A 22,158-nucleotide genomic window follows, 5' to 3' on the forward strand; every position below is an offset into this window, starting at 1 on the left:
AAGCTTGGCTAATGTGCAGTTTTGTAATATAATAGGACCAAGGATACTTATTAGTTCTCTGCAGCTGCCCTCACATGGTGCCCTTGCTAACAATGCTGGGTTGAATTTAAAAAATTTAGCATGGAAATAGTTTTGTTGTCTATGTTACGTGTTACACCTGCAACAAACTGGCAACATGAACAGGATGTACCTAGCTCCTTTATTGTTAAAAAGTCAAACTAGTACGTCCTGACTGATGTCCACTCATTGGACATTTTTTAAAGTGCACCTTAGTAGTAGATGTAGACTAGATCGTCCACATTGGCATGAGAGCACCACACAGTTGCTGTAGTTGTTTGCTGCACATCCATGATGTGACTCTCCTGTTCCACCATATCCCGAAGATGCTGGACTGACAGCGTTTGATTGAGATCTGGTGACTGTGGAGGCTATTTGTATGGAAGCTCATTTCCGCCACTTAAAAAAAACAAAACAAAAGTATCCATAACTCAAGATTTTGAGTTATCTTTCTCAAAATTTCGAGTTATTTTCTCAAAATTTAGACTTAATAATTCAAAATTTTGAGAAAACTAACTCAAAATTTAGAGTTAGCGCTGCCAATCTGTAATCTGCTTGAATGACATCATTTCCTTGTTACCCGGAAGCTGAAGCCCTCAGCTACAAATGCTACAACTAAGCTACCAGTATTACAGCCAGTCATGAATGCACAAATTGCTGAGTATTTTCAGCGTGGCTTCACAAATGATGAAATCCTTGTGTTATTGACTGAATCACATGTTGTTACTATCAGCAAACGTACTCTCGAAAGCACAAATTTGTTGCTATCTGGTTTTGAGTGCACATTCCTTTGCGGCATATCCTTCCGGGTAACAAGAAAATGACGTCATTCACGTAGATTACCAATTGGCAGAGCCACCTCAAAATTTCTAATTAGTTTTCTCAAAATTTCGAGTTAAGTCAAAATTTCGAGTTAATACGTTGAAATTTCAAGAAAGAACTCAAAATTTCAAGTTCTGGATACTTTTTTTTTATGTGGCGGAAGCGGGCTTCCATATATTTGAGTACAGTGAATTCACTGAAATGTCCAAGAAACTAGTTTGAGATGATGTGAACTTTGTGACATGGCTGCAGACAGCCATCAGAAGATGGACAGATTGTGGTCATAAAGACATGAACATGGTCAGCAACAATATTTAGAAAGGCTATGCTGTTTAAAAGATGCTAGATTGGCACTAAAGGGTCCAAAGTGTGGCAAGAAAATATGCCTGAGAGCATTATACCAACACCACCAGCCTGAACTGTTGATACAAGGCAGAACAGATCCATGGTTTTGTGTTGTCTATGCCAAATTCTGACCCTGCCATCTGAAAGCCGCAGATGGCAGGGTCTGAAAGTTGAGTTTTATCAGACCAGGCAATGTTTTTCTAATCGTCTGTTGTCCAATTTTGTTGAGTCTCGTGAATTATAGCCTCAGTTTCCTGCTCTTAGCTGACAGGAGTGGCACCTGGTGTAGTTTTCTGCTGCTGTACCCCATCAGCTTCAAGGTTCAAAGCATTGTGCATTCAGAGATGCTCTTTAGCATACCTCAGTTGTAACTAGTAGCTATTTAAATTACTGTTGCATTCCTATCAGCTTGAAGCAGTCTCGCTATTCTCCTCTGAGCTTTGGTGAAAATGAAAGCATTGTCACCCAGAGAACTGCTGTTCATTCAATATTTTCTCTTTTTTTAGACCATTCTCTGCAAACACCAGAGACGGTTGGGTGGAAAAATCCCAACAGATAAACAGCTGAACCCTTAAATCACCTTTCTTCCCTATTCTGATGCTCGGTTTGAACTTGAGCAGGTTATGTTGTCCATGTCTTCATGTCTAAATGCACTACGTTGATGATATTTACAAGTAAACTTAATCTCACCAGTCTGGATACATAAATAAGGAAAATGGTAAGAGCTAGGTGTTAGTCAGTAGCACATAATCCAGGCTCCTACTGAGCTACTGAATTAAGCTGTTGGTAATGGGAATACTCAACTGGTTTTGGGATTATATTCAGACCTTAAATAAGAGTGTGTACTATCTTGTTTTTTCAGATGAGTTAATATGTACCTAAAATACAGGTTTTAAATTGAGCACAGTTCTATTGCCATGCCAGTTTAATTGGACTGCATGTGGACATGCTGACTTGTACAAGTGTGTTGGTATTTTGTTTGTTTTTGTAAGCTCTGAATTAGAAATGATCCAGGAAATTGCGTATGCCACAAGACCAACAACACCAAACATCTGCAGCGAGGGTCATTTTTCAGCCCACCTCCAATTAGGATGAATTTTTCAGTGAAATGGAAAAGACTTTGTTTACTTCAGCATCATTCTGGCATTTCTTCTTTTCTTTTTTCTTTTTTTAAATCACAGCTTAAAGTTGTTATAGGATTTAGGGATTTGTAGATAACCGCTAATTAGTGTTACATAACATACAAAAGAAGGTAGAAGAATTTCACTCGGCAGGAGTGAAACACCTTTTTTAGATTAGCTTCTAATAAATTAACCACAGTAAACCAGCAGTAAAGCAAAACTGTAACAACACTAGAAATGCAGTTGAGAAGTCGAGTTCAGTGACTCAAATTAGTAGAGGTGACACCAAGCACACCTTTCTCTCAAAGCAGTGTAAGTCTGAGTAATAACTGCAGACCTTGATACAATTTAAAGAAGTGAAATTCCTGTAAAGCTGTAGAACTAGATGAAGAGTTGAAGTAAAGTTGGGAATTTTACTGTGAACTCTGGGAATTCCTTCCCCTTTGAGAACCTGCAGTTTTTGGCTCATGTGAGGTTGTGGATTGATTTTAAACCTAACAGTAAAGCAGTTTAAAAATGCACAATGACTCTGCACTGTGTGATAACTCGTGTCTGTACCTGTTTGGGAGCAGTGAGTGTCTGGATTCCAGTTGCCTTGGCCACCATGGTGTGGCTGTTGCCGGGGCTGGGCTGCAGTGACAGGGTCAGGCCTGAAATGGCGTGAACACGCAGCTCTGTGATGGAAACCTTGTCATCTGTGACCGAGAATGCCGCCTCTCCTAATACTGCATCCACTGCCAGAGGAGACTCCACCTGCAGAGAAAAAGATGTGCTTTTATTGCATCCCCACATGACACAGGGACATCGTTTAAGTCCAGAATAGACAACAGCTTTATTGTCTCTCTGAAGCTCATAAAGCCCATGACAAGCCACTTTTGGATTAAAGTGCTTTGTGCTGTTGTTTGTTCCAGTGCATCTACAATCCATGTGTCAATGCCTCCCTGTCTATCACACTGAGAAAACAAACCTAAAAAAAAGGCACACTCGAGACACAATCTATCACCAACCAGACACAAGGTACAATTCGAAGATGCAACCGCACGCTATCAAAGTCACTGTTAGCAGAAAACACTTCTGCCCATCTAAGTGTCATCAAATGAAATGCCAAAACCATTTAAAGATTCTGTCCTGCCTCTGCGGGTAATCCTGTGCTTTTGACGATGCCTCTGCACCCAGTAGTTTAAGCACTTTTAAAATATCATCATTTCACTTTGCAATTGCAACCAGAGGTCACGAGGGACGGGAACAAAGTAAAGAGCCATTCAGTGAAGCAGTGGCCTTGTCCTTAGAGTCAGACGGGGAAATCTTTTCCTCTCAAGCATTTTATAACTCCAGCCAGAGTCAAAAGGCATGTGAAGCTAGACCTGAGATGAGTTTGGTGCTCCGACAAGCTTTTCCAGTCACCATCAAGTGCAACCTTGAAACGGCAAGTCAGCTAAGCCCATCGATACAAATGTCATGCTGCTAAAACAAAAAAGTCAAAGCTCAAAGTTTGGCTGATTTGTTGGTTAAAGTGAGACACAGATTAAAACACAACACTTTTTTGTTGTTGTTCTTTTTTAATGTGCAAAATTGTACTTTTCTTGCTAATACTTGTCATTATTTTCTATTTTTTATAAAGGGATTATTTCATATTCACCAAATAAAATGCAAAAAAACCTGTGTGTTTACAGTATTCATTGATTTATTAGGTGATAAAAGAGCAATGACTAATTTGAAAAAAGGCATAACTTTAAGAATCATTAGAACATATTTAGATAAATGCCTTTTTTTTTTTTTTTTTAATTCTTTATTTCTGAGTTTTGCAGTTAGGTACAGGCACTAGTTAATACAATTTGCAGTCTTCGGCTGATATGGTCCACTCCGCACCAAACTGCACCAAAGAACACACCCTGCTTCCGTCAGCAATAAAATACTTTTCTGGAGTATTTATGCATCTCACCATTATTTGAGACCCTGAACTTTGTAGATATACACAGGATAATCTGAGATGGACAGAACAAAAACATTTCAGGAAAAAAAGTACATCTTTCCAAAAATGTGCTCTATTTTTTGCATATTTAAACATATAATCCCAGAAAGCTTCTAATAGAAAGACACTCTTGTTCGTAATCACAGGTAATCAGATGGGGATATTTCAGGGTGACATCGCTTAATTAAAAATATTGCCCTGTGGTGCACGTCGTTAATCTGGATTCAAATAAATCCATCAACTGATTTAAAAAAAAGGGGGGGAGGGGTAAATAAAATGGCTCTTCACCGTTTGGTTGCCTTTGGCTCACATCTAAGTGCTGCATAATTTGGAGCAATAATTTGTTATGCAATTTGTCGTATGAAGGCTTGAGCCAAGTCATCAGTGGAAGCAGATGCATCTGCAGGTGTCTGGTTTTATTAATTTGGGTTTGATTCTTTATGAGTTCTGTTGTGCTTGAAAGGAAAACTCCCATAATAGAAACAAATTTAAAAGGTATTTATTAGCTGTTTCAGACTATTAATGCCATTTATTATCTTAAATAAACACTATTCACATTCCCCAACTTCATGTTATCACCTCCAATGACACTTTCACTTTTATTTTCTTAGTCATGGCACTGTTACAACGTAGCAGTCCGGGCTAATTAGATGTGATGTCAAACTTTGCGTCGCCTTAATACAGTAATGATACAGTGTTCTTTGCTAATGTCCTTTTAACCTACGGAGGTTAATGGCTGGCATCAGTTACATGCTGCTCTGAGAGCTGCTCTGCGTTTGAATGTGCTTCCCATACACACACAGTTTTCCCTCTATGGCGCATTCATATCACAGTAAAGTATTATAAAGTTACTAAAGTATTGTTGAATATTTTATAAAGAAACAGAAAGTAATCTTTCATACCGGTAAATGCATACGGGCTAAAAATAAGAGGGGGGGAAAAAATCTTCTACGCAGCTATTAAATTCTGCAGTCAAATTCCACTTCCATATCCATATTCCATATTGTTTGCCTGTGATGGATTAATGCGCCAGAAAAGAGAGTTATGGTTCGCTGGGCACCCAGAAACATGCACACATGCAGCCACACAAATACACCAATGTGCAGAACCCTAAGGCATGATAGTAGATGGATGAATTAAAAGAAAAGAAGAAGAAAAAACTTTAAAAAACTTTTTTTTTCAGGAGGAAAACTCAGCTGCATGATGGATCACTCTCTTTTTGGGAACAACAACAAAAATATTTGCATTTAGCTCGACTTGTCAAACTTTTCATTTCCACTTTTCATTTCTTCTTCATTTGGTTTAAGAGGAGAGTAAATACAGGTGAAGCCCTGAAGTTGTTTGATGAATGCCGACAGAGCTGAAGGATGTGTCCTGAGCGAAAAGAAGTCATTTTCTGTGGAAAAACATGTCTAATCATAAATCCTGCTGAGGTCAGACAGAGTGCGACTCTGCCAGGGAAATCTGTTTACTTACAATTGATTTTCTGCTATTTCACGTTCCAGTCAGCTGTGGCTGATATTTTCAATGGCCAATTATAGTGACTAAAAAGAAAAGCTAACACTGCTTAAAATCAATATTGGCAACTATGCCCCAAAAATCCCCTCAACAATTCAAACGGATCATATTATACATTGATTGTTTAAAATAAAGAATTGTAATGGCAAAAAAGGTAATCTCGTTCACGGTTATGATCCATGCTGGAAATGTATATTATGTAGCCATTTATTCCTCAGCTGTCATTTACTCAGCTTAAGAAAAAAAATCACTTGGAGCTATAAATCAGCTGCTGAAGCTGAAGTTTGGTATGAAGGCTTGAACCTCCCACGGTCTAAGCTATTTTTGTTGCTTTATTTGGCACACATACACCCTGATAATAATCTCATAAACCCCTTTTTCTGCATTCTCTACTGCCTACAGATTCTTTACCATCAATCTAACGGAGCTATCAAATCTTTTAACTTTTCAACTAAATCAAAAACACAGGAATATATTGGAAATATGAAATAATAAAGGGGGAAAAACCCACTCATTCTATATTAAAACAATAAACAGTCAGGATCATAATTTTGCACATAAGTCACAATAAACAAAACAAAAAGTGAAATAAGATAAAATAAAATGAAGCCCCAGAGAATAAATATGAGCACAGAATGAGTCGATTCATCCTTTTTGTTATGTGCATGTTTAAACTGTGGACATCTGCTCATGATTAGACTGTACTAGCACTTGTTCTTATGTATGATTACTGCCACAGTGCCCGCTGAGAATTCTTGCATATGTGATAATGAGATTTATGGAGCAGGCTCTTTGACTGGGGGCCAGAGAGGCACTGGTGAGAGCTGATTTATTGGTATAGTTAGTAACAGTCATCTACTCCAGGATGCATATCTAAGACACTGTCTATGGCACGATTACTCCTTCTTACTGTACATGAGTCATCCATTCTCCATCATTGCATGATGACACAGGTGCATAATCACCAGCAGGTGATGTACAGATCACAGATTTTTGGAAAATAAATAAATATGTCAGAGTGGATGGGAAAGATGGGGATTGCTGAAGCCCTTGGGCCAAACATTGGACTTGTGGATGGATGTTTTTCCGAAGGTAATGAGGATCCCATATATATCATTTATAGTCAACTTTGGACCGCAGGAACTTCTCCATAGTTCTAGTAGCTGTTGGAGGTAGAATATTCCCTTTTCCTTTTCCTGCACTGCAGGGGCTGGGTACCATTACCACTCATTTATTAGGATATTTTTTTAAATCTTCTATTATAGAGCAGGCATTCTACCCGAACCAAGAAAATGAGAATTTTTGAGTCATGCAGGTGTGCTATGATTGGCTCAGATGTATTCAATTCAATTCAGTCTTATTTATATAAGTTTGTAAGCGAAAAGCTAAATGATCAGCTAAATGATATCCTATGAGGAAGCTCTTGGTGATAGCTGTAAGGAAGATCTCCCTTTTAACAGGAAGAGACCTCTATCAGACACAGGCTGACTTTGGGGTGTGGGTGGTTGAAGGTTTAGGGGAAAGAGAAGGGAAAAGAAGAGCACAGAGAGACCACAACAAACAGGACAAAACACAAACTATATGAGAGTTATCGTTAATCCCAAGAAGTTAATAACATGCAGAAAGAACAAAACAAAAGAAAAGAAAAAACATCAGGTGTGGAAAGAGCGGGGTAAAGAAGTGCTCAATGCATCATCTTAAGTCCCCAAGCAACCTGAGCCTACAGCAGCATAGCAAAGGCTTACGGGTCATCCTGATCCGGCCCTGACTATACTTTTTTCAAAAAGGAAAGTTTTAAAAGCAGAGTGGGTATAGGAAGCCTTGTAGCTGGAGAATTGAAGGTTCAAGCTCTATTGTACTTTTAGAAAGTCTAGGAGCCACAAATAAGCCTTCGCTTCCACAGCCAGATGACGGCAACACCTGCAAATAATGTCCAGGCGTGTTCATCACTACATACGAGCGACAGCCGTTCTTCTTGTTTCATTAAATTGTTTATATGCTTTGTCAAGTATTGTATGTCAAAAACATTTCCCATCTAGGGAAATTAGTTCAAGCTATAAAGGATGTGGTGGGTGGCAGAGTGCATGTTACTCACAGTATGTGTTTCTATATGAAAAATAAATAAAAGTATATTTAAGTTTAAGTAGGTTTACAGTCTTACTGCTGATCAAAAATATCATAAACCCAGAGGTTTTAGTTCTCCAGCACCAAATACGCCCTGATTTGTATTCTGTTGATGTCTGTTACGTTCAGTTACGGCACACGGACGATGATTCTGCTCTTAACTTTCTTATGTGCAAAAATGAAACGCACTTTGGTTGTTTGAGGGCGGTTTAGTCAACAACATCTAAGTGTTTGTATTTAGTTACGAATGAATTTTTATCGTCTGAAGCTGAAAATAGCTCAGTTGCAGGAGAGGATGGTTTTTGGTACTCGAGTTAATTGAATCTGTCAGCTTTAAATCTATAAATAATTGGCATAAACACGAGCAGCAGATTCTTCTGTCTGGTCCTTTAAAAATTCATATTACCAGAATCCCAAGTGTCCCAGGAAAAAGACGTTTGTAATGTGTCTCAAAATAATTATCCAAAATGTCAAATGAGAAAAACTGAGGACATCTCTAGTCAGGTTTATTATTTATTCCAGTGACAATGATGCAATCTGGTGATTTCAAAATAATGGGGGTGAGAGCAGCTGAGAACTTTTGGTACTTTTGGAGGAAAATGAAGCTTCTGCTTTTGACACATTAAAAATGAAAACCCAGGAGAAAGATTTCTCCCTGGCTGTTAGCGTTTCTGATGTTTGTCATGTATTCCTGAGTGCATTTGCTTATGAAGTGCAGCAAACTGTCTTTCGTTCTCATTCAGATTGGCTCATTTTCTTTTACCGCAGTTACTGATTTCCCATGTTTCCAACGCTGGCTGTGGAAAAGCCCCACAGAAGGCTCTGCTACATGTTGCATTCGATGTGTGTGTAAACACAGAAAGAGCGCTGCTGATTGTGAAAACATGAAGGAAAAAAAAGCAGGAGACCACGACACCAAAGTCAGCTCTTGTTTACTGGTAGTGAAGTTCACGAGTTTGCAATGTTGTCAGGATAACATTTTCTAATTATCACCAGAAGCACATCGAGGAGGCATGAATAGAAATCTCTGGGAGACTTACGAAATGCTAAAAATGGCATTTTCCTCACCAATCAACAGCTGAACGAGGGAACATTTAACACATTTTATTTTCAGTATTTTATATTTTATGTATCAAATTTTATACAGAGTAGCAAAAACGTCTTTACCCCTGGTTTCTTACTATTTGACGTACTGGTAACAGTTACATGTTTCAGATCATCAGATGTGAATATTAGAGAAATAGAACCCGAGTTAATAGAAAATGCAGTTTTTAAAATGCTAATTTCATTTCTTAAGGAAAAAAAGCTATTTAATATGAAAAAGTAACTGCCCTCTACACCTAATAACTGGTTGTGCCACCCTTGGCACCAAGAATGGGAATCAAACCTTTAAACTGCAATCACTCGTCTCTGCAGAATTTCTTTAATTCAGCCACATTGGAGGGTTTTGAAGAATGAACAGTCTGTTTTAGGTCACGCCAACGCTTTTCAATCTGATTTAAGTCCAGACTTTGACTACACTACTCCAAAACCTTCATTTTGTTTTGGTGAAACATTCAGAGATGGACTTGTTTGTGTGTTTCGGATCATTGTCCTGCTCCATAATTCAAGTAAGATTGAGCTTCAGGATATGAAATGATGGCTGGAAATTCTCATTCAGGATTTTTTGATAGAAAGTAGAATTCATGGTCCTGTTATGATGTTCTTTCATGAAATGCTGTTTTAGTTCTTCCAAAAAGTTCAGTTTTTGTCTTGTCAATCCACAGAATATTTTTCCAAACTTTTTGGACAAATGTCAGTCAAGCTTTTCTATTCGTTTTTATTAGCAGTGGTTTTCACCTGGGAACTCTTCTTGGATGCCAAAACTTTAAACGAGGAAAGATAGGATGTTTAAAAAAATTTGGTCAACCACAATTAATTCATAATTTAACAAGAGGGGTAATTACCTGCCAGGTATGTTTGGATAGCTTTCTTTTTTGTTTCTTTCTCTGTCTCTCTTTCTTTTCTTTTTTACCTTATATGATGAAATCATCACTCAAAACTGTGTTTTATTTCCTTGGATTATCTTCAACTAATATTAACATTTGTTTCACAGTTTGAAAACATGTAAGAAACTAAGAAATCGGGAAGGGACGAGAAGCCTTTTCATGACCCTGTACATGTAGTTCTTGGTGACCATTGAAATCAATGTTCATTTTTGCCATTCATTAACACTACAGTGAGTCTATAGAACACAGTTTCAGGCCGACTACCTCTAAAATCACTGCGAGGGTGTGCAGCAACTTGTGAGCTGGTCTCTGAAATGGTTGCTTTGAAGACAGGAACCAGGTGTGGGAACATTGCACACTTTGGTGCATCACGACAGCAATAAAATGGCAGTGAGATAGACTTTGTCTGCTATCAGTTTAAGGACTGACTAAGGTCAACTTACACGCAATCTGTTTGTGATCACAAATCTGTGACCATCTGCATACACTGAAAACTCACATTAATTACTTACGGTGCTGTTGCGATCCTATTTTTACTCCAGCGTAAGCGAGCCATTGAAGGCTTAAAATAACTGCACAAATAAGTGCCTGATTTGTGGCAGGGACTTGGTTGGACTAAACTAAAAAAAAAAAAAAAAGCCAAAAATTACAGCCTGAAAGGCACAGCAGTAACAACTTCAATGGTAATTTATTCAATTGTTTTAACCTGATGATAGGATTAAAGGAAAAGTTGGGACTATGTTTACTGGTTTTTAAATTTTCCATAAATCAAGCGTGAGTTCCTGACTCCAGACTAAGATAACAGAACAACCAACCTCCCCTAAACCCAAGGCTAAAAATATTTCCGATCTCCCAGTGATTTGTCAGAACACATTTGGCAGAATATGAACTGGATTCACTGTGGCGATAACCTGAGTTGCTAGTGTAGCTCAGGGGTGGGTAAGATCTTTTTTTTCCCTTCAGAGGATCATACTGACTTAAAGTAAGTGAAGGGAACACATTGGACCAGTGAATTGAAACATGACTCACACAGAGCTGAGCTGTGCTAAACTGGCAAACAATTTGCTTTACAATAGACAATCCGCCAGTCCTGAAGGCCTTCGATGATAACTTTGTTTAAAAATGTCGACTTTTTATGATCTATAACAGGTTAAAGTTGATGTGCCCCAAGACGTTAAACACCCTGTGTTGGAATCTGAGGTTGCTTGTGCCAATATAAACTCAATATACACATAACCGTAATTCTCCTTTTCTGTCCCTCTCTGTAATAGTCGTGACTTTAAGCACCCACCATCAAGCCCAGGCAAGCAGCAATCGTTTTTGGTACATTTTAAATACTCTACATATGGTATGTCCTTGCCATTGTGATCAATTCTTTATATGCTTCCACAACAGAGTGAATATTTTATTCACAATTTGCATCTCCTGCCGCGGTTCATATAAAATCTAACCGATCAGAAACAAAAAAAGAGCTTGTGGAACTGCAAAAAATGCCAATCCTTTTCACCTCGAGAATACTTTCTCCGCGCTGACAGTGGGCGATAATTATTGTATGAAAAGCCAGAACCTCCCACCAGAAAGTAAACAGAGCTATTTTGACTATATTTAACAAGCAGGGACAAGCACTGATTCATAGCTACGCCGAGAAATGAATGATGATGTCTTTCATCTGCGTTTTCCTCTGCCATAGAGGACAGGTCAGCTGTGCTTATGCAGCTCATTCTGGCCCAGCTCCCAGCTGAATTTGTCATTGGTGCTGCAGGCAGGGGAAGTGAAGCAGGAAAGCAGTCACACTTAACATGTTCTTAAACTGGAAGCTCCTCTGTCGATCTGCGAGGCTTTACGCTGTTTCGCTGACGCTTAGAGCAAACAGAAGATCAATGGTGAGCCCAAGCAGCAAAATGACGCTGACCGGCAGTGACTCTTCACCAAAAAAACCCCCCATACTAGTGCATATTACTTGCATCCCACCATCTTGTCCTTAATACACCTCTGCACTTTTCTCCTCAAATCGTGTGCTCAATAAATCATACTTTGGGATGTAGGACGCTACATAACGTCAAGTGGGATATTTATTCATGCTAGGTGTAGTTTTTATGGGTATCCCAGTGTCGGCTGCAGCACAGACACATCTGAAAACAAGTCACCTTTCAGGCAATAAAGCATCCTCCCATCCCCCAGAAAACTACGCATCAGTCTGGAGAGAAAAGGACTCTAACGAGACCTTGAGAAAGGATTATCAATAGGCTTTTTTTTGTGAAGTGAAAGCTAAATCCTGTTTCATCAAAGGTTTTGATGCAGGGATCTGCAAGGCAATTTAAACCTCCAGTTGGACTTTCATTATCCTTTATTACCCCAGAAGAAACCCTCGCTGGTTGAAAGTCAGAGTTGCACTGTAGAAGTACGTCTGAATCATGCAGGCTGAGCTGCAGTAGGAGCATGCCGCTACCACTAATTGAGACACTACATGCACACAGTATGCATAAAAATAATTTCTGAGACTAGTGGGGAATCTTATCAAACAGAATGTGACATTATACTATGAACCCCGCATACTGAAAGCGCTTTACATTTTCTAAAAGTCAAACAGCTTTTCTTTTTTTTCTCTCTTGCTGCCACTTGGGACCTCCAAAGAGTGAGGATGTAGTTTTATCTTTGTTTTTATAGAATATACAGAGAGCTCCAACCAGCTGGAAATTCACTCGTACTGTAAATAGAAGAAGTTAAAAAAAAAAGTAGTATTATTTATTATTTTTCTGCAGCAAATAGATTTTCTATTTTGGAGAAGTAAACACTGCATAATTAATACACTTCAGCACATTCACAGTTCACCTCGAACCCAGCTGTTGTACCTAGCTGTTGTAGAACACATGCGAGGTAGCGATGGATAAAAACATCAGATAACTCGAATCCCGAAAACTTCCAATGCGATTTAATATTCAGAGAGCGTAATGAGCTGAACCCAGGTTTTTAGTTTTTGTGGACTCGCACGACAGGTCAATTTAGTCTGGCTGCACTCTGACTTCTCCCAGCTCTCGCCTTCATCTCGCAGACATGATGGGCATTTTTCATTATGCCTTCCATCGGGGTAATTAACACCGACGAGCGGCGAGATGTTTTTACCTCTTTATGCTTGTTTGCACAAAACATAAAGCGTTTCTCTTCCAAGAGGATGAACTGATGAAATACAAATGTAATACCTCTTGAAGCGCTGTGGAAAAAAGTTAAACACGACCTCTCTGCTTGCAACTTTCACTGTCATGTAAACTTTCAAGCAATTACACAGCTTCCCACACTCTAAGTGGGTGCAACAGCTGCAGAATAAACCTCTGCTCCTCCTCGTTCTCCTCCTGCGAGGCAAGGGTTCCCTCGGCGGCTACAGAGCTTCGCAGCAGAGCGGTCTGCCCAGTGTCCCTGATAGTCACGCAAGTAAAATTACCTTCTCGGGGGGCATCTTCAATTTTATTGGACGGATTAAAGCATACAGATAAGAGATGGGAGGGGGATATGACACATGACAAATGTCCTAAGTCACAAGACGTTGCTCTTGTGCATCTCACGTCTCGGGATTGAAGTTGGGACTAATAATACATTTCCGTACAATCACGCCCTCGTGTGGATTTTCAGCTACGGGTTTGTAAGCAGGTTTGCTTTCATGTGATACGAGTGCCGATATTCCTGCATATTTCAGCAGTTCTTGAACAGTCGAACACTTTAATGCATGTTTCATCCTTTCCCCTGTGGAGCTCCGCTAAATTATTTACATCTGTCTACTTTTCACAAAAGATGTGATTGTATTTGAAGACTGTGATAAACACGGAAAGACGAATTAATTGTATAGATCTGTGCAACTCCAGCTGGATTCTTTGACAATGAATGCCACCATTTGCCCAGTAAATCCATTTAATTCGTCTGTGAAACTTTTCACATTGTTAAGGTACGCTATTATTTATACATTTTAAATACTGATTAAAATTCCTGTAGATTAGACTCAATTTTATTTCTAGTTTGCCGTCTGTCGCCGGGTGATTGCGTGTTTGCACATATTAAATGAATAATGTGTGATCTGAGGACGAACGCTGAATCCTGTCCAAGTCTGGCTTTTGACTTTAGGAAGCAGCTATTGTTCAGTAATCCTCTGGATTAAACCCCCTCCCCACCGGCTCCCAACAGGTTTAGCGGATATTCATCGAAAGTCATCGTTTTGCTTGTTGATCTCGGAACATAAAGATAACATTTACACAAAAAACAGCATCTGTTACATTTATGGTTTAACCTCTTGAAGGGCAGGGTTTTTTTCTTTTCCCTGTCCTAGCAGAGACCTGTCAGATGTAACACAGAAGGGCTTAATTCATGCAATAATCATCAACTGCCAGCACAAAAAGCCTGAAATCAAATGACTGTCTGAAATACTGCACTAAATGGTGAAGAGCTGCTTCCTCTCTTTATTCCTATTCATGAGCTGGTGAACAATTTGAATCAGCCTCATAAGGCTCAAAGATAATTTGAGCCTCTGACAGACTGAAAAATTCAGCAAGAGGACCATTGTTGAGATATATGCAGTTCATTTTCAGAAAGTCTTCTTAGTAAAACATGCTCTGATCTCTAAACTTCTTTGTAGTTTGTAAGCCGTCGGTCTGTCTTACTGAACAGCTGGTGCCCAGACATCTAATCTCTGTTTCCTCCAAGTTGCTTTAACGTTGCACTTTTCCATTAAGTTGCCTTCCACTTTGCAGTCGTTCATTAACACCTACAGGGACTGAGCTGCAGGGGCAGGAGGCGGATACTCAAAGCAGCTGGAGTTTTAATTTTGTCTGAGTGGTCACTGATCATTTGACTTAATAATAATAATGATGAAAAGCTAACGTCCTGCTTGGAGCTTAAACTTACAGCAAAGTAAATGGGGAATAACGTCCACCTTGGTGATGTCAGAGGAGCGGCTCTAAATGTCTAAACCAGTCTTTCCAATTGCTGTCTTGTTGGCTTTGAAATGGTTGCTTGGAAAAATGGGAGCAGGGTGCCATCTTTAATTCAACTTTAGTGCATCAATATGGCGAGAAAATGGAATCCGTTTGCTACTACTTCGTGAGTAAATGGGGTCAAGTCAGAATTAACTGTGATAAATCGCAGAAAATCGCTAATTTCTTGTCATCTACATGCACAGAAATGATCATTGCTCACTGTTTATAAGGCACAGACCTTTTAACTGTTCCTGGATCAGATCTGTGCTTGCAGTCCGCTGATCTGAGGTCAATTAAAACTGTGCCGACATTCAAAAAGATTCATAAAATCCTCCACAGTCAGGGACGTCGTCACTACAGGACGGCAGTTTAACTGCAAAATGATATAGACCAGGGGTAGGCAACTCCAGGCCTCGAGTCCCGGTGTCCTGCAGGTTTTAGATGTGTCCTTGATCCAATACAGCTGATTCAGATTCCCAAAAGACCACCTCAACATGTCTTGAACTTCTCCAGAGGCCTGGTAATGAACTAATCATTTGATTCAGCTGTGTTGACTCACGGTGATATCTAAAACCTGCAGGACACCTGCACTCGAGGCCTGGAGTTGCCCACCCCTGATATAGACATTGGGCAACCTTGCTTTTATATGAGAATATAACCAAATGGGTCAAGATCTCGATGGCAGCGCAATGTGTTGCTCATCAAACTGACTCAGACTAACTTCAACATGCTGGCATTCTGTCTACATGTATAAATTAAACAGCAAACACGCATTAGTCTAAGGAGCTTGGGGGGAAAAAGCGTCTAGATTTCTTTACGTTTCGAGATGCTTCTTCAGTTCTAAGAGCAACGGGTGTGGCGTCCCAGATTTCTTAAGCCCTGTGGGAGTGTCCCTATGAGGGTCGTGGACCTCTTATTGTTCCTCTGCCTAATCACACGTGCCAAGGTGTGAAAACGGGTGTGGGTCACAATTAGCCAAGGTTTCGGGTGAACCCATTGTAAACCTAGCCCCACGCTATCATGTGATTTACTTAGCCTGCATTAGAACACTATTGTTCGGTGGCTGGTTGCCTCCCACCAGTTGGCAGCCACTGTGAAGTGGTTACCTTCTAGTTGGAAGAAGGTTGCCGTCCTATTTTTATTTGCTAGTGTGACAGAACCCTGGGACAACAATGCCTTGATTTGTCTCCATGATTCTTGGATGAATGATCATGGAATTTGGTGCCGACATGGCGGTGCCACTGTTTTTTTCCAGCGGCGACACAAATCTGACTTCTTAAAAAAGTGTTAAATACCTGCAAACAGCATTTCCATCGGTGTCAGTAGTATTTAGAGTATACTGATAATCACAAAACACTGTAAAGCACACTGACATCAGCTGAAAACACTGCCATGTGTGCTCAGATTAAGTGCAGCTTTAGAGCTGCCAGCAAAGCTCTGACGTCTTGTTGACTTCTGGACATTTGCTGAATGATACCATCCTGGATTCAGTAGCTTTTTTTTTTTAACTTTCAAAATGAATGATGGCACGATCTCTTAAAACTTAATTTATTTAGTACAATTGCTTTGAGTCAATGTGGCAAGTTACATCTGGTGGTAAATTGATATATAATTAATCATACCCATCAACAGATTACAAATGATCTACTGCTCATTTAAAATGATGGATTGGCAACTCATATCTTCTCTCCCTATTTCACCACCATCAGATGCATTCATCAGGCAACTATTCTTTCCCCTGACAGGCGGAAACTGTGATCTTTCATGGTGAGCAAAACTCTCACCAACCGTTACTTCTCTCCGTCCCCATAAATGACCAGCGAAGCAATCGTAAATCACAGCCCAGGAGTAATAACTTGTGCCGCTTTCTTTATAAGGACTTCTGAACCTGTCTCGGTTGACGCATTTACATGCACTTTATGTCAAGCAGCTCTTTTGCTTGAGAGAAGCGGACATCAACAGTGGCATACACTTACAGACAGACTGATGGGCTTTTGTTTCACAACCGAATACAAGTGAAAAGGAAAGGGAAAAAGGGTAAAAAGTGGCACGATTGTGAAAGGGCTGGAGGCTATAAACTTCAAGGATAAATCTTGTTTATGACAACCTCAGCGTTATGTTCCATGTTATTAAACCGCAGTCAAATTTATTGCTGAGATTTAGGGAACGCGGCATGACGAAAAAGAAGCAATCAAACCGACAAACAAGGGTTTTGAGGGAAGAAGTGAAAACAAAGATGAGCTGCGAAATTACCCCCGAATTGTATGTAGCAACCCACCATCACCGCTTATCGTCTGTCTTCTGGGTGTAACTATCAACCACAGCTTCTTTAGTTGTGCATGCACCGAGTTTGTCTTAATATTGCAGGATTATTACAGGCATTACTGGTCTGTTTTTCCTGTTCTGATTTTGCTGGCACTGTGCAATGTTAGTAGATTAACCAGCAACGATGGCCTAAGCTATGGAAATGAGGCCTAGCATTATCCTTTAATCAAAGTGCTAAGAGTCTTCAAAACAACCACCCTTCTGCTCGCTGGCGTAAGAGTACTGTAAAGAGTAATGTGCTTTGTTCCTCATCTTTTAAGCTAATGCATGCATCACCTGTCATTTACAAGGCTCCTAACTGTTCCCTGTTGATTAATGTGAATCTCTGGGTGTCTAAAGGAGTTTACCTTCAGCACAGTGGATCCCAGCTCCAGGCCCACCAGGACCGTCCTGTCCACCAACTCCGCAATCCTGGGATCAGCCACCTTCAGGGAGTCCTGCACCAGGTCCGTGACATCCACCTGCCAGTCGGGTCCCAGCATGGTGATAACCTGGTCAGTGCCCTCTGTGGAGGTGGTGTGGAACTGTGTGAGCACCTTGACCAGGGCCCGCTGGTACTGCAGGGTGCAGCCTCGACTCACCCGGCGATCGTCGTCTTCGTCGTCCGCGTCGCTGTCTCTAGTGCTCCTTGGAAAGAGAGGAACAAGTACAGTGTTAAACTAAAGCTCTATTAGACTGAGGAGTAGGGCTTAGAATCCACAACACGGGACTTTAGAGGGGTACAAAGTATGAACTGAGTATGAGTATTGTCAGTCTGACTCTTCAAACCTTCTTCATTCTTTATTCAGATGCCCATCATTTGTTATGGCAGACACAACGGTTTTACCTGCGGTCCACAGATTAAACAAAAAAAGTACAAAGAAAAAAACCCCACACAATAGAAATCAAGCGGTTCAACTGACGCCGCGAACAATCAAACACACAAAAAAATTATAAATTCACTGAATTTGTAAATGGCATCTGTGAAAACATAATTTAAGCCACCATGAAAACTGTAGACAATCAATCAAGTATAATTAATCAAGTGTACCTCTACAGGATTCCCTTTCTAAAAAAGGAAGCTGCAAACTTATTTATTAACGTTCACAGCACACAATTTATTGCTAATTGCACTAAATTCAGAATTTTGTTTTACGCTTAATATCGTGCCCGTTATTTCTGCCTGGAGGAGACACTGCAGCGCGTCCAAGGAAGCGTTACACATTTATTCATTCATGTCAATTTATTTGGAATTCCACAGGAAACAGTGTTAAAGGCTTACATTACCAAGCTACCCAATTCTGAATTTGCTCAGTTAACTTGCAGATAACCTGGAACCTCCAACTAAAACGAATCAAGCAAAACCAACAGTAACAAAACTTCTTGCAACTCTTCAGTTTTGGTATCAGGTTCTTTTCTACTGTGGCAGGACTTCCACATCGCTGAAGAATCAAGAGAAAGGAGGGACGACAACATTAACTTTGGACCCTTTTCTGAACATAATCAGCCCTTGGATGGAAGTCTGGCTTGGAAAGTCTTAACAGTGGTCCATTTTCTTTTTGATGTTTCGAATTGGTTTGATTGTTTTTCAGCGCATTTGTGTCGATATACTTCTATTTTGAGTTGAATAAATCTTTTTAAATGAAACTGTTATAACTTCAGGACCATAGACAGCGCACAAGGTTTTCATTTCACTCACTAATGAAGCCTGTTTGCATTATAATGACTCTGCCTCCGTGGACCTATACCTATTACAATGAAGCTGCACCTGCCCTATTAGTTGAATATCATGTCTTAGTTTGCGACCTTGGCTCTTTTGTAAATCACCCGCTCACACACTATTTTGCATGTTTAGTAAATCCAGGCCTATCTGTCACTTTAGTGTCACTTTTCAGCATCAGGTTAGTCTGACAGAGTTCAGTCAGAGTCCCTCAACATCTGGCATAGAAACAGACGTTTCAGGAAAAAGTTCTCATTCCACACAACCGTGGTAACAGAGGACATGTAACCATAGTAACCAAGGAAATGTCTAACAAATGGTTTTATTGCCAAAATCTAATTCAATGCATAACCTAGCCCTGCAATTTAACTCTAAACACAAAGCGGGAGAAAAGGGTAATTTCAAAAATAAAACAGGACTTGAAGTCTTGTTGGAGGTTGTCTGATTGTAGCTTCCGCCTTCTCATCTGCCACACCGGTGTTTGTGGGCTTTTGTTCTTCCTGACTTCAGTAACTCAGGTTGAAGTGTCAAAATTTAGGCTAAGGTGGAATATGAGCGTCAGTGGTTGTCAGTCTCTACCTGTTAGCCCTGTGACAGATTGGTGGCCTGTCCAGGTTGTGCCCAGCCTCTAACAGCTGCGACAGGCTCCAGACCCTGAACTGAATAAATGAAAGAAGATGGATGGATGGATGGGTGGATGGATGGATGGAGCCCCTTTCACATTGGGAGTAAGAAAGGGCAGAAGTTTAAGGTAGTTGTGGAGTTTGAGAATGTTATGGAAGCCCGGTACCCTTGTTCTGGCCAAATAAGCTGCCAAAAAGATGAAGAACATCAGAAAAAAAAACACGAGACTAAACCATCACCAATCATAACTTGTCACTTCTTCAAACTGAGCATCTGCTCGCTGCTAAGTTATGCTCAGTCCTGTGTCATGATGCTATGTCTCAATTTCTGCCTTCTGTTCTTAAGGGGTCTGCTCGTCTCATAATTTGACACAACTCCGATGAGAAACTCAGCACCACTCCGTACAAATCCATCACATTATCTGTTCTGATGCAGTGGCGATGAGTAAAAAGTCCTCGGAGCCAGCAGGGAAGGAATGATAAGCACCACGGAGCAGAGTTTTGGACCGATGCCCTTTTTATTTCACAGGAGCCCTGGGCAGTGAGGTTAAGCATGCCAGGTGCATCCCCCACCGAGTGCAATCTGCTCTACAACAAGATGTATGAGTTACCCAACTTCCCACAGCAGGCTTGACAATCTGCCAGTTTACGCTTAAAAAGCACTCCTCTGCTTAATCTTTGCTTCGCCTTAACTATCTGAAGATTTAAGATTCAGGAGAGGCTTTGGCCCGTCAGCCAATGACAAAGTATATAACCTGTCCATTAATTTAAGGAATAGGTTTGATTACCAGGCTAAGCGCTTCTATCCAGAGGTCTCATAAACACTTTGAATCGACTACTTTAACATCAAAATGCATTATATTGTACCGTAATACATCTACCTTAAGACCTGTCCCACCTGCTGGGTGTGATTATTCGTTCATCTTAGCGCTCTTCCTCTCCACAGCCCATCACTTCAGCACTGGCAGGTTATATGATGTTTAGAAACAAAAGGGCCCCCCATTAGGCTCTCATGGGTCATTGGAGATGTCTGCATGAAGTTGTTCATCCAAGCAACTATAACTTCACCTCATGAACTTCTCTTACTTTGATTAAGCTTGGGTCATAGATTTATCACTTTAGTGACTATGGTCGGTTGAATTTATGACTTTGAAATGAATGAAAATATTAGGCGCTATCACAGTTAATGTGGCCGATCAGCTATGAATTCTTGTACTTGACAGGTAAAAGCGACATAGATTTCAGAAGAATGATAACATTAGTATATGTAAAACTATATGTGTACTCTCCAGGGAATTACAAAAACTGTTTTTTAAAGCTTAAACTATTACAAACTGCAAATTACAAATACAATAACCTGGTTTCACTGTAGCCATTTCAGACTGAGCCAACTTTGTTCTGATTGGCTGGCACCCTCCTGGCGTGGGCTTGAAATGACCATATTAAGGACATCCTTCTCTGACTAACATCACCCAAGAATAGAAAAAGCGTTTGAAAACAGCATCCATCAGTACGTCATTAGAACAGTATGTCTACGCTCACCGGCTCATTACGTACACATTTTCAAAGGCTTGCTAACATAAACATCTAATCATCCAAGCATGTTAGAACAACTTCATGCCTTTAGGCATGTAGACATTGTCAAGATGACCTGCTGAAGTTCCAACTGTGAATCAGAACGGGGAAGAAAGGTAATGTAAGTGGCTTTGAACGTGGCATGATGTGCTGGTCTGAGTATTTCAGAGACTGATAATCTGAGGAGATTTTCTCACCTAACCATCTCCAGGGTTTACTGAGAATAGTCTGAGAAACAGAAACTATCCAATGAGAAGCAGTTCTTTGGTCTTGCTGATGTTGGAGGAGACTGTCCGACAGAAAGGTCTGCAGAAGAGGATTTCTGAATACACAACATTACGAACCTTTAAGCAGATGGGCTAAAGCACACAACAGAAGATTGGAAGAATGTTGTCTGGTCTGACGAGTCTTGATTTCAGCCAAAAACTCACCGACTATTTTAAGCATCATGATGGATTATTATAAATAATCGTGAAAAATGTAATTACTCTCCAAATTTACCTGAAACATTTTTGGGACAAGGTTTCATTATCGGTCGATTTCTGCAAACTTCCTAGAAATGGAAGTAGAAATAGAAAAAATCCTTTATAAAACATCTTCTGTGGCTCAGAAGCAGCTTTGTAAAGCCTAAGAAAACAAGCACTGAAGATGTTCCCTTCATTAATGACATAGTCAGCAAAGTAAATGGAGTTTAAGAAAAGGAAGAAGGTGCTAACAAAAGGATGCTAATGGGTTATGAAAAATCCTGTGCTTTTGGAGTTTGACTCATACAATCCACACAAGGTCCAAACGTGTCAGCCTTTGCTTTGCCAATTTTAAATATTCCTTTTTAGTACCGTCCCTCAAGTCCCCTAAATTTATTAAAAAACAACCTTGTAAAGTTTCAGGAAAGCTAAAATCAAAACAGCACGCTCGATCAAAGGTCTTCTGTTTTCTATCACTTAAAAGCAACTTCATGCAAAGAGACGCTGAACTGAAAAACTGGACCATAGAAACAATCTCAGTAACCTCTATGGTCTGAATGTCAC

The 22,158-nt window shown here is 40.1% G+C and overlaps 1 protein-coding gene across 2 annotated transcripts in view; it reads right to left on the reverse strand.

Annotated features, from left to right (window-relative positions):
- tmem132e (transmembrane protein 132E) overlaps positions 1-22,158 on the reverse strand; it is a 431,641-nt gene that overhangs the window by 9,303 nt on the left and 400,180 nt on the right. For both annotated transcript variants that reach the window (XM_039618561.1, XM_039618560.1), the window contains exons 7-8: positions 17,581-17,860; positions 2,904-3,098 (exon numbers count right to left, since the gene is read on the reverse strand). In XM_039618561.1, the coding sequence (XP_039474495.1) occupies positions 2,904-3,098; positions 17,581-17,860 (475 nt within the window). The remainder of the gene's footprint in view (positions 1-2,903; positions 3,099-17,580; positions 17,861-22,158) is intronic.

The sequence above is a fragment of the Oreochromis aureus genome, linkage group 10 (assembly GCF_013358895.1).
Source record: "Oreochromis aureus strain Israel breed Guangdong linkage group 10, ZZ_aureus, whole genome shotgun sequence".
Classification (NCBI taxonomy): Eukaryota; Metazoa; Chordata; class Actinopteri; order Cichliformes; family Cichlidae; genus Oreochromis; species Oreochromis aureus.